Here is a 13,635-nt window from a genome sequence, read left to right on the forward strand (position 1 = left end):
AGGTAAAATGTCATTGTTGGCTGTTGCTACATGCAAAATGCATGTAAAGCTGTTTATTGCATTTTCTTTTAATAACAAGATTGGAAAGAAGTGGTCACTAAAAAAGAACAGTTTGTAGAGTATACAAAACAAAACTGGTTGCCATCAAGTCATTTCTGACTTATGATGACCCTGTGTATTACAGATTAGAACTGCTTCATAGGGTTTTTCTTAAGGAAGCAGATCACCAGGCCTTTCTTCCACAGTGCTATTTGGGTGGGTCCAGACCACTACCCTTTAGGTTTATAGTCAGGTATGTACTGTTTGCACCACCATACAGGTATGTGGGAAAATGAGAGGTGGTAATAATACAAATTTGCTTCTGAATACATATGATATTTTTAGATGGTTGTACAATAAACTGGAGAGGAAGAACTGGCTAGCTAAAGTAACAAGGGTAGGAGGAAGACTTTTACTGCATCCTATTTGTACTGTATGAATATTGTTGTTGTTGTTGTTATGTGCCGTCGAGTCAGCCCTGACTCATAGCGACCCCTCCTTGGGTTTCCGAGGCAGTATCACTACGGAAGTAGGATTGCCCAACCTTCCTTCCGAGGAGTGGCTGGTGGGTTTGAACCGCCAGCCTTCTGGTTAGCAGTCAAGTGCCTTAGCCACTATGCTACCAGAGCTCCCGTATGAATATATTACCTACTTTTTAAAATAAGATTTAACAGATAGATTGGGCCTGGTTATGTTGTTTCATTCTATAGCTACTGGGGCACTAATGAAAAGCCCATATGAGTGGAGTGTCTGAGAGTTGTATTTCAGAAAGGTTAATTTCCCATAACTTTTAGATTTACAAGTTAATCTTCTGTTTGTAGCCCTCTTCTCTTTTTCCTCCTATTTTTCCTAGCCCCATTTTTGTTTTGTTTTGTTTGTTTTTTCTTTTTTAATATTGGTAAATCTGTGGTACATGAGCCACCTCTATTTTTTCCACTATATTATGAGAGACTCCTAAGAATACAGACCAGTGCATATATACTGTGAATGTAGTGAAAATTGAGAATCATAAGCCAAAAGATTCTTCTGAGTAATGGAGCTGGGAATCATATCTAAATTTCTCTGCTCCAAAGACCTCCATCAAGCACCATCCCATCAGGACTGCTCCTTTTCACAACACCAAAGACACCATCCACATTTTATTCTAGGCTTTCATGAGCCTGTGCAGTGAAGCACCCTGTGCCAGCCACCTTCAATCTCATGAACCATTGAATAAAAGCAGTGTGCTTGCTGCATAAATGTAGCTTCCAGGCAGTTCCTCATCTCTCTGCTCTGTATGAATTCTGGAGCTGTCACTGCATGCTGCCTCCCACTACAGCAGATGTGTTTATTGAAGTTGAGTTGATTAAAAGGTCTATGAAGATACACTCCTCAGGTGACCTTTTGGTGTATTAATGTTTATCATATTTTAAAACATGAAGTAATAGTTCGTCCATTCTAGGTTGTTCTGAGCATCAGTGAAACTCTTGATAATTTTTCTTCTATCTCAGGCTGCCGTACAGGACAGATTGAATGAGCAAGAGGGTGTACCAAGTGTTTTCAACCCACCTCCTTCTCGACCCCTGCAAGTTAATACAGCAGACCACAGGATCTACAGCTATGTTGTCTCAAGACCACAACCAAGGGCAAGTTATTTTGCTGATGAAATTTCCCCCAGTTTTATTTTACAGGTTTATTCATTATTCATTATTTTGCTGTATGATAACAGAAAAAAAAAAATACTCTAAATGTAAACCTGTTGAATATCCCAGACTCCTTGGTAAAATTACTGGGTATCCTTGATTCTTTAATGAATTGATACAGAAACCATCAGTTTTTTCTATACTTGGCCAATTATGTGGGGAGTGGTTTCTGTGAGTACACAGTAAATTTATTTACATGTGCAAAAATATTTGCTACATATGTAATTCATTTCCCACTTTTAAGTTAGAATCTGTTTACTCATTTCTCTGTTGCTCCAGTTTACTTAATTTTAAGCTACTTCTGAGGAAGTCCTTGGAATCTTTGTGGGAAACCTTAGCCACATCTTTGAAATTAGTCATAGGGCAAAGCAGCAGTTCAGTTCAATTCAGCAGGTGTTTAAGAGTGTTCTGTTGTATCTAGTGTTTTGTTGTTGGAGATACAGAGATTAATTAAGAGCCAGTCTTCTTCCCCTCAAATTGTTCATAGTCTACAATTCAGTTGTTATACAGGTAATGAGCTCCAAAAAATTTCTTGGAGTTCTTCTTCGTTACCCAGGGGTTATACGCACCTGCTGTATTTGCATTTGGAATCCCAAGAAAGCACTCCCTTTGGTGTTGCACCAGTTAGAATTTACCATATCTTTTTGTGAAGTACTTGCCAACATTTAGAAATGGAGTTTCTAAGTGATTGTTCAGGGTAATCTTAATAGATGAGCACAGATTCCTAGAGCAGTTGTATGATTCATGTATAGTTCTGCCTGTGCCTAATATTTCTTCAGTTTGTTTTGGGTTTTATTTGATATTTGGGACCCTAATGTCATAGAGGGTCCCAGGTTAACATGTTATTTATAAAAAAGTACCTTGTAAAATATAGAGCCCCATGATGCCTGTTTATAATTAGTAGCAATAGTAATAGTCAGTATTACCAACATTGTTAAAGGAAATTATGATTTATAATTAGCATTTTTACTAAGGTTAACAGCTATATGGAGGTTTGTAATTGTGTTTAATATGATTATTCATCATTTATATACACAAGCTCAAGATAGTAGTAGTGCTTACCTTTTTTGCTATTTCTGTATACCACACTTTGATGCATAAATCTTGAAAGAGTAGATTTCATTTTGGGGGCTTAACTTGAAATTAAATTTGATGACTAGTATAAGTAGTTACAGAAAAAGTACCAAAGCAGATTTAGTATGAAAATAAAATATGTGAAAAAAAGAAAATATGATAGTATTAGATAAAATGAGATCAATAGAAATTGGTCTGTAAGAAGGCTGAAGTAGCCAAGAAGAGTAAACTATTTTGCAAAGGAAGAAATAATGTGAAAGGACAACAAAGAGTGTACACATCTGAACTAGACATTTTGTCAAGTATTAGCAATTGAGAGAATGTTACCTAACTTTGTTTTTGGAATTTCAGGGGCTGCTTGGATGGGGTTATTACTTGATAATGCTTCCATTCCGGTTTACTTATTACACAATACTTGATATATTTAGGTACGTACCTTTATATTTATATGTTAGAGTAGATTTTGGAACTCAGCTCAGAATCAGGTTTATGCACTATCAATTTGGACTTGCCAGTTTGTTATCAGATTGAATGTTCTTCCTGAGCTTCTTTTATATACCAAACCAAAAAACCAAACTCATTGCTGTCAAGTCGGATCTGACCCATAGCAACCCCTCCTTGGATTTCCCAGGTGCTGTCACTAAAGAAGTAGATTGCCCAACCTTCCTTCTGAAGAGTAGCTGGAGAATTTGAACTGCCAGCCTTCTGGTTAGCAGTCAGATGCCTTAGGCACTATGCCACCAGAGCTCCCTACTCTGTAGATGTTTGAAATTGTTCAAACTTAATGACAAGTGTTGTAAAATGAAATTGTTTTAAATTAGATTTGCCTATAATTTTCTACCTACATTTATCAGTACCCCCCACTATGTTTGTAACCTTTACATTCCCTAGTTAATCTTCTCATACCTTTTCCAATCTAACCACTGTTATATTCTAGCTTCACACTCTTAATAACTTTGACTCTAAACCACTTCTATTCCATCTGACTTCTCATAACCACAACAAATTCTCTTGATCTGAGATTACCTACTTCTCCCTCGTTTCTTCCCACACCAGTCTCACCTCTCTAAACACCCCTTCTATACATTTCACTCTGCCCTGGCAACCCATAGGTTGCTGACACTGGAACCCTTCCATGTATATACCCACTTGCTTCATAGTTCATATTTCTTCTAGCTTCTTTCATGTGCCATTCAAAGAGCTCATCATTGGAAGCTAGAAAATGTTGAGTGGGGCCCAACTAGCTGCCATATCAGGCTTTGGATAATCTGATCAAGAGCTAAGTATTAGTTGAACCCATACTTACGCTTTAATGGGAATAAGAATGTTTATGGGGCATGCAAGCTAATAGACAGAGCTAGAATATGTGCCCTAGACCTAGCATACAAGGCAACCTGTACCTGTCTCCAAATATGAGGGAGCAGAGACTGGAAATGAGGGCTCAGCAGCTGCTAAGTACAAGAGCCAGATCAGAACCTTTTACCTTTGACCCTTTGGTGTTTCCTGAGGCTTCCTGTTTAATAGTTTCCTTCTCTAGCATAGTTCTTAATGATCCAATTAGTACTCTTTCCATCCATCTTTATTCAAGAATGGGTAGTCGATCCTTTTAAATCATGAAGACTGAGTTGACAAGCCTATTTTTTAGAAAAGCTAATTGGCCCTGGGAATATATTGTAATGAGAAGCAAAATAGTTAAAAGCCTTTATCCATTCATCAAGAATACTTAATAATATGATAATCCTAAAATACTTAATTTCAGGGGAATTAATTAGAATCTGCTGATAATAATCAAAATAGCAATCTCTTAAAAGATTTCTAACCACTCTCCCACATACTGTTGTTGTTATTTGCCGTTGAGTCGAACACGACTCATAGCGACCCCTTCTTGGGTTTCCAAGGCAGTATCACTACGAAAGTAGATTGCCCAACCTTCCTTCCAAGGAGTGGCTAGTGGGTTTGAACTGCCAGCCTTCTGGTTATCAGTCAAGTGAGTTAGGCACTGTTTTACCAGAGTTCCTCCCCCACATACACAACCTCTTAAATTTTGTGGTTTTAATTTGCTCTGGAATGTTTGTGTCAATACATTTGATTTGATTACTCAGGAGAAATTCCAAGTAGAATTATATACAGATGGGGAATTTATTGAGGGAGTAAGGAATTGGCTCAAAATTTAGTAAGGAAAATATCATACTTTAAACATTTTCTATACTAAAAAATTCTTCAAATAAATGAATATTCTTTGCTTTTCTTGGAAAAATATGCATGGCATGTGTTACTAATTTTAATGCAACTGTGTCATCCAAGCAACTTGTTTTATGTCATGTAGCACACTGGCTTATCATTGCCTCCTATGGAAACTCAAAGGATTAAAAAAAAATGAGGCTACATAGATGTAATAGGATGAGCTCTTTACGAAAAGATGAATGAAACCATCATCCTTAACCTTACAATAATTGCCAGTACTCCAGTTCTGCCAGACGTTCTCTGGATCAGTTTTACAGCTTCCTTCATGGATGCCAGGAACCATATATCATCAAGAAGTTTCTTGCCCCTTTGAAAAGCAAGTGAATCATGACTAAAAATTTAGTTTGAAATTCCTGTCCATAATTTGAATAGCTTTGGAATATGAACTAAAAATTCAAAATCCCGGGAGTATGGAAAGGAAGAGAGAAAGGCAAGTAGAACAACCAGGAAGAGGCATCTCTATTCTAGAGCAATGCTGTCTGATGGAATTTTCTGAGGTGAGGGGAATGTTCTTGTCCTGTCCATCATAGAAGCCACTAGTCATGTGGCAATTGAGCACTTAAAATGTGGTAATGTAACTGAGGACTGAAATTTTAATTATATTTAATTTTAATGAAATTAGCTAACCACATGTGGCTAGTGGCCACTGTATTAGTGCCATTGTAGAAAGTCTGGAACACAGCCTGTCCCATGATCTTTTTGGATACTGTCTTCCTTTTCCATTATTTCTAGCAATAAATTTTTCAGAGAAAAGCACTCAGGATTTGTTTAGGCCAATGTTGGCATTTGTAGTCCTGCTAGTTTCTTGAACAGGCAGTGGAATGACACTTCCTGCTTTGCAGCTTTTGAGCCAGACTCTACCCTCAGATTTGTAGTCCACTTACAGGCTGTTCACCTCGTTTTGCTGCCATGCCTCTGGCCCTGTTATAGAATCTTTACAAACTGGCCCACTCCATATGCACTACAATAAGCTGGATTCATGTGATATTTATTCCTTCTTCCCCAGGTTTGCTCTTCGTTTTATACGGCCTGACCCTCGCAGCCGGGTCACTGACCCCGTTGGGGACATTGTTTCATTTATGCACTCTTTTGAAGAGAAATATGGGCGGGCACACCCTGTCTTCTACCAGGGAACGTACAGCCAGGTTAGTGCCACAAACCATATAGCCAGTTTATTGATAACAGTTCTATCCTCAGAGGGCAACATAGCCTAGCATTGATCTTAAGTAGCTCTTCACTGCTTATAGAAACAAAACGATCAAACCTTTTAGCTGGGCCCTCCCTGATCTAACACCAACCTACCTTAGATGTCTCTTCTTGCATGACTTGTTTCTCATACCCTCGGTTCCAGCTAAATCATTCCCTGGCATACTCTGTGCTTTCCCACCTCTGTGCCTTTGCTTTTGCTGTTCCCTTCACCTGAAATGCCTTCTTCACATTTTTGCAAATTTGAATCTTGCACATTCTTCAGCCAGCTCATGTCACTTCCCTTCTACAGCCTCTCCTGATTGTTAGGCCCTACTCTAGCTTACCTTGCAATCTAAAATAGTAATCTTTCCTTTTGTTCTCCTACAGCCTTTTTTTTCTTTTTTAACTTAGAGCAATTTCACATTCTTCCTTATATTATAATTATTGTATTTATGTCTTACCTCCTTTATTAGAACTGTAAGCCCTTGAAGGCAAGGCCAGACTCTTATCCCTCACAGAATTGAATGAAACATAGACCATAGACTCAAGGTGGTACATTATATTCAACTCAAGCCATAGACACCTTTGATTGTACTATTATTTCTTAGAGTATAGGGGGAATTAGAGCCCCATAGTTTTAGACTTTTCCCAAGTTTGCCAAAGAAAAATGTGGAAATACCTTTGTGGGCAGAGGCAAAATATGGTTCCATTTGCAGTCTCCATGGTTCCTTTATCTTTCTAGAGAAAGAGCAGTGTTTTTTCTTGCTTTTTGCTTTGATTCTCCCAAACTTGGTTTTTCTTACAGTCTCCTCACTGGCTGCTCCCATCCCATTCAACAAACATTAAATATCTACTATATGCCAGGCACTGTACTCAGTGATAGAAATATGGAGATAAATAGATGGGGATTTCTCCTGCACCCTCTTTGCTGTAATCCTGAGGGTAGGCCACGATTGGTCATTCAGGAAATCTTCATTGAAGACTAATGTGCTCTGGGTTATGCATACACAAAAGCATACACAGAACTCTTGGACACTAGCCTTGTCTTTTAAGATCTTTTAAAACCTGTGCTCTTCAGAATGCCTTTGGGTCCTACAGTCCCTCATCCTCACTTGGTATATGGCCTGGCATCAGGCTCATCTTCCCAGTTGTTTTTTATTTACAAGGATGCTATAGCTGTGAAGTGGCAAAATTTTCACCCCCGTTTTCATGTGTCAGATTCTCCTAGGTTTTTTTTTTTCTTTTTTCTTTTTTTTCCTTCCTTTAGACTTGGGGAACAGCTGACTTTTCTGTGGTTCATTGGGGTCTTATGTTTGTCACCCTATGTATTCTCATGTGCCTGATGCAGTGTAAATCTTGTAACAGCACTAAAACCTTTTCATTAAAGCTTGTTAGTGTGGACTGTCTATGGGGAGAAAAATGTCAGGGTGTGAAGGTAGCCTTCTGGGAGTTTTCTGGTTTCTTTTTCACTTTTATTTCTTATTTCTTTGTTTTGTTACTAAACACATAGCTATATCCATTAGGGCCTCACCCTAATTAAAAGCTCAAGGCTCAGTCATCATGATAATTAATTGCCTTCTGTTTCTCACAGGCACTTAATGATGCCAAGCGGGAGCTTCGCTTTCTATTGGTTTATCTTCATGGTGATGATCACCAGGACTCTGATGAGTTCTGTCGGTAAGTGGAATGACCCATTTCCTTTTCTTTTCAGCTCTTGTCTGCAAGCAAGTTGTTCTTATGTCCTTTCCATCCCTTTCCACAGCAACACACTCTGTGCACCTGAAGTTATTTCACTCATTAACACTAGGATGCTCTTCTGGGCATGCTCCACAAACAAACCTGAGGGATACAGGGGTAAGTTGTGTTTCTTTTGCCTGAGATTGTTGGGTGTCTTTAGAGTGGTCTGGACAGATAGGCCATTTTTGCATGACTATTTAGTGGTAGACATAATGCTAGTTGCTATTTATACATTATCTCATTTAATCCTCATCAGTCCTAAGAGATAAGAGTTATATTACCTCCGCTTGATGGATTAGGAAGCAGGCTCAGATCATTTAAGCCATTGGCCCAAGATCACAGCAAGTTTTCGAGCAAGCACAAGTATGTCTGACTCCAAAACCCATTCTTTACAGTTATCCATTGCCAGGGTTTGTTTTATTTTTGAAAACACCGTGGCCAGCAGTTTCCCTTTCATCTGAATCGGCTTTTTACTGGAGAGTGTGTTCTCTTCATCAGCAATTCTAACAGAACTTCTTACACAATGAGTTGTTTGAACAACCTTGAGTACTAAAATTGAATTGAGAAAGTTCGGATCTTAGCTGATAATAACTCTTACCTGAAGATAGGTATTTTCAGAAGTTAATATAAAGACATCCAGTGAAGAAAAATATAGTCACTTTGCAGCTACTATTTTTCAGCCTTTGAACATACCCTAGCATGCCAGATACTCTGCCAGACCCTGGAAATCCAAAGTGAGCAGGTATTTTCCCTGCATCCTGTTATGTGAATCTTTACTCCTAATTTCTTTTAGTATCTTATAAGTTCCTGCAGCCTGTGTTTTTGCCATTCCAACATGGCTTTGGGTGGGATAGAGAGAAGGGAAGCAAGGATGTTTTTCATAGAAGCTGTTTAAAAATCTTCTTTTAAACAGTAAGAAAAACCAGTAAAAACTACATTATGATAAAATCTTGGTTATTTGGAGACCAACTTTTTATTTTTAGATTCCTTTGGAGGAGAAAAGCTAACAATTTTTAGGAAGGGGGAAAGACATGAGAAAAGGGGTATGGAAGCGATTTAGGCAAGAGGAAGAAAATAAAAGAAAGATGGTAGAGATCAGCAATAATAGCTAGGCTGCAGCTCCCCATGTGGAGACAAAATATGCTAAACAATAGTCAGATTCTTTATAAATCCTTTTTCTATCATCAAGTAGATGTTATCCCAGAATTTTACAGCTTTCCCCAGCATCTTCATTGCAACCCCTACCAGAAAAGGCTTTCCTATTCCAGTCAATGACCTGGGGATAGAGACAAATATATAGCAAAAAACAATGAAGAAACCAGGAGGAAAAAAGATAGGCAGAGAATAAATGACCCCTTCTTCTTTCCCAACTGGGGTTACAGCAATTCTGTCTTGCTTGCTGTGGGGAGGTTAAGGGTTAATCTGTTTTACTCCCAGTCCTGCCCTTGATCTCTTGGGTCTTCTTTCTGTCAGTATCCCAGGCTTTGCGAGAAAACACATATCCATTCCTGGCCATGATTATGCTAAAGGATCGGAGAATGACTGTGGTGGGACGGTTAGAAGGCCTCATTCAACCTGATGACCTCATTAACCAACTGACATTTATCATGGACGCAAACCAGACTTACCTGGTGTCAGAACGCCTAGAAAGGTACAAGTTAGTTCCTTTTTGGAACTGAGAGACAAGCTATAGATTTGGTTGGCTAACCTGTGCTTCACAAATACTGACTTCTTTCTTATCTTAGGCAACTTTAAAAGCCTTGCCTGTTTAATATTAAATTATTGATGTAAATTAGATACTAGATAATCTTTCCCTAGAGGTATGATTCCAAATAGAGACTAAAAAGAGCTTAAATGTAAAAAGTGTGGAATGGTAATGACTCCCCCCAGTATTCCACAAATAATGTACATGAAATATAGAAAAAGCACAAAGAAGAAATTAAAAATCATTCATCATCCTAATCACAACTTCTGCTATTCTGGGCTATTTTTTCTTTTAATTTTAACATTTTATAGACATGCATACATGCACAGCTCTAATATGCATGTATATTTTTCAGCAAATTGAGATACTACTACATTATAAACCTTTTTCATGTAATAATAATAAAGCATTTCCCCCATTCATTATATATTATCCTGCCATGTTGTTTTTAATTGTTGTGTACCATTCCATTGTCTAAATACACTATAATTTAACCAAGCCACTCTTGGTGGACTTTTTAGATTGTTTTCAGTATTTTACTATCATAAATAGCATTGATCAAAATTTCTTTTACAATTTGTGATGATTTCCTTAGATAAAATATATTTAAGGCTTTTGATACAGCTTTAAAAAGAAAACCTAGAAAATAGTAAAGAATGTTTATCTGTTGAAGCAATCTGATTGTCCAAGGTATTGTTCTGCTAAAAGAAAAAGAACTATAGGAGAGAAAATAGTAAATATATGAAAATGCTACAAAGTTTTGTCTTTGATTAACATATGTGTTTACATTTTTCAGATCTTCTACAATGTGTGTGTGGGCATGTGTGTAGTTTTTTTAATTTTATAAAAGAAAGTAGTACCAAAATGCAATAACTCAAAAGGTATTTACCTATAATCTTATTGATCTTTTCATGACAGTATGAGAGTGTTACTTTTGTTACAGTAAGATAAACTTTTAGTTTAAAAGTTAAAAAACGGAAGTTTGCCATTCTTTTTTCTACTAAATTGAGAGACAAGATGGTTCATTTAGATTCTGCTATACTCTGCTGCATAATGCCTAAGGCATCTGACTGCTAACCAGAAGGCTGGCGGGTCAGGCCCACCAGCCACTCCTTGGAAGGAAAATTTGGCAATCTACTTCCATAGTGATACCACCTTGGAAACCCAAGGAGGGGTCGCTGTGAGTTGGATCTGACTCAACAGCAGTGAGTTTGATTTTTGCTTTTGTATACTCTGCTCTTGGAATCCCTTATGGTAGCATGAAATGGTCATCTGCTTTTAGTTTAGGTTAGCCCCTAAAAAAATTTTTCAATATAAGAAAACACAAAACTTTGTAAGATTGCTGTTTTCCTTGTTTGCTTTTGATCTGTCCACAGGGAAGAAAGAAACCAGACCCAGGTGCTGAGACAGCAGCAGGATGAGGCATACCTGGCCTCTCTCAGGGCTGACCAGGAGAAAGAAAGAAAGAAACGGGAGGAGCGGGAACGCAAGCGGCGGAAGGAAGAAGAGGTGCAGCAGCAAAAGTTGGCAGAGGAGAGACGGCGACGGGTAACAGGCCTTGTCTTGACTCCTTGTGATCTGCAACTTGTAGGGCACATGTCTTATGTATCGGCATGTCTTATGTGTGAAAGGGGAGAGAGAAAAAAAAAAAAACTAGAAGATGAAGGAAGTATGAGTCATTCTTTTAACATTTTTATATTTTCTACATTTGCACACACACAAAAAAAATCATTTAGGAAAAAATAAAACAGTGAGTGAAAGTCAGGTAGAATGGCCGTGTTCTGTGAAAACCAAATACAGACAAAACTCATGTTATTGTGCTTTGTTTTATTGTGATTCGTAAGTACTGCATTTTTTACATATTGAAGATTTGTGGCAACCATGCATCAAGTAAGACTGCTGGTACCATTTTTCCAACAGCATGTGCTCACTTCATGCTTCTGTGTCATATTTTGGTAATTTTCACAGTATTTCAACCTTTCTAATAGTGCTGTTATTGCACACTTAATAGACTGCAGTATAGTATAAAGTTAACTTTACATTGTAGTGTGGGAAAACAAAAAATTCACGTGATTTAATTGTGGTATTCGCTTTATTGAGGTGTTCTGGAACCAAACCCACAATATCTCTGAGGTATGCCTGTATAGTAAATATAAGCAGTTCAAAATGCTGTTAATGCTGTCAATTCACAGCAGTAGTTTTAAAGTATTTATTCTTAGCTCTGTTGTTGTCTGACTGGCATTTCATTCATGATCTTATTTTATTATGTAATTATCACTTGATGTTGTTGTTATGTACTGTTGAGTCGGCTCCAACTCTTAGCAACCTCTCCTTGGGTTTCTGAGGTGATGTCACTACAAAAGTAGATTGCCCAACCTTCCTTCCGAGGAGTGGCTGGTGGGTTTGAACCGCCAGCCTTCTGGTTAGCAGTCAAGTGCCTTAGGCACTATGCTACCAGAGCTCCCCCAGTTGATGACAGGAAGTGTCTTTTAGCCATTCCCTTTTTAAATAGTTAACTGCCAAAACATAGTCAGTAAGTAATATATGTGATGAAGTAATACTTTGAACCAGGTAGGTTCTGACTCTTGCCAAGAGGTTATGGTGATTTGCCATTTTTATCCTAACTGCATAACAAACCTACTTGATCATTGTATTTCTTATTTCCTGTTTCTCTATTGGATCCACAGCCTCACCTTTGTTTTGTGTCTCCCCAGAATTTACAGGAGGAAAAGGAAAAGAAGTTGGAGTGCCTGCCCCCTGAGCCTTCCCCTGATGACCCTGAAAGTGTCAAGATCATTTTCAAATTACCCAATGATTCTCGAGTAGAGAGACGATTCCACTTTTCACAGTCTCTAACAGTAAGGGCCACCTAAGTTGTGTGGACTATATGTAGAGTCTGGGCTGTGGATTTGGAGACTTTCACAAACTGTCTAGTGGTGTTGTCTTGGTGAACAGGGAAGAACAGAGAGACAGACAGACAGATGGGTATGATGTCAGTGGACACCAGGAGGAATGCAATGAATTATTTATAGGTTCCTTCAGGTCTAGCTGCCAACTCAAAGCAGTTATTCCATCCATCTTGATGTTTGAACTCTGCACAAAAGACTTACATGATTGAGGGTAAGAGACTCTTCCGTGCTACTCTTGCACTAGTTTCAGAATCCTACCAGAACTTCTTGCTCTATAGAGAAAGTGCTACCTCTAGTTACCTAGAAACATCTGAATTATACATCTGAATATAAGTATACATGCAGTTTGGATGCACGTGTCACTCTCCCTTTCTGTCTAACCATGGTCAGTTCCTAAAGCTACTTTACATATTTGATACCTGTCAGAAAAATCACAAGAAACTAGTTGTCATTGAATCACTTTTAACCTATAGCAACCCAGTGTGTTGCAGAGTAGAACTGCACTGTGTCCTTTCAAAAGCAGATCACCAGGTCTTTCTTCTGAGTCCCTCTGCTGTTTAGGTTTAAAACACCAACTTTTCAGTTACTTGTTGATCACGTATTCATGGCACTACCCAGGGACTCCTTGGTATCCATAGGTTACTGGTATTTTTCTTTCCATAGTCTTCCCCTTTCTCTTGAAAGGAATGAGAAGTACTTAAAAGCAAAGATTCTTAGAGTCTCACAGAATGGGGATGAAATTTTGGTTCTTCAAGGCTACTAGATGTGTGTTCTTGATCAGTTTACTTAATCCATTATCCTCAGTTTCCTCATAACCAAAAGAAAGTTTCTGTTTACATTGAGAGTTGGTATGCTGCCTTTCCCAAATTTACAGTTGTAGATTCTTCCATTTCCCTGATCACTCAAGATAAGAGTAAATTGCATAATAGAAATGAGGATGCACTGTAGCCTTGGGAGGAGCTCTGGTAGCATAGTGCCTAAGGTACTTGACTGCTAACCAGGAGGCTGGAGGTTCAAACCCACCAGCCACTCCTTGGAAGGAAGGTTGGGCAATCTA

At 38.3% G+C, this 13,635-nt stretch overlaps 1 protein-coding gene across 1 annotated transcript in view; it reads left to right on the forward strand.

Annotated features, from left to right (window-relative positions):
- The window catches only part of FAF2 (Fas associated factor family member 2), a 77,637-nt gene that overhangs the window by 59,454 nt on the left and 4,548 nt on the right, over positions 1-13,635 (forward strand). Inside the window, exons 3-10 of the mRNA XM_007952930.2 lie at positions 1,530-1,664; positions 3,147-3,223; positions 6,046-6,184; positions 7,819-7,904; positions 7,990-8,081; positions 9,438-9,615; positions 11,046-11,217; positions 12,384-12,527. Coding sequence (XP_007951121.1) covers positions 1,530-1,664; positions 3,147-3,223; positions 6,046-6,184; positions 7,819-7,904; positions 7,990-8,081; positions 9,438-9,615; positions 11,046-11,217; positions 12,384-12,527 — 1,023 coding nt within the window. The remainder of the gene's footprint in view (positions 1-1,529; positions 1,665-3,146; positions 3,224-6,045; positions 6,185-7,818; positions 7,905-7,989; positions 8,082-9,437; positions 9,616-11,045; positions 11,218-12,383; positions 12,528-13,635) is intronic.

This window comes from Orycteropus afer, unplaced genomic scaffold (assembly GCF_000298275.1).
Source record: "Orycteropus afer afer isolate SDZICR_OR568_19922 unplaced genomic scaffold, OryAfe1.0 scaffold00366, whole genome shotgun sequence".
In the NCBI taxonomy this organism is placed as follows: domain Eukaryota; kingdom Metazoa; phylum Chordata; class Mammalia; order Tubulidentata; family Orycteropodidae; genus Orycteropus; species Orycteropus afer.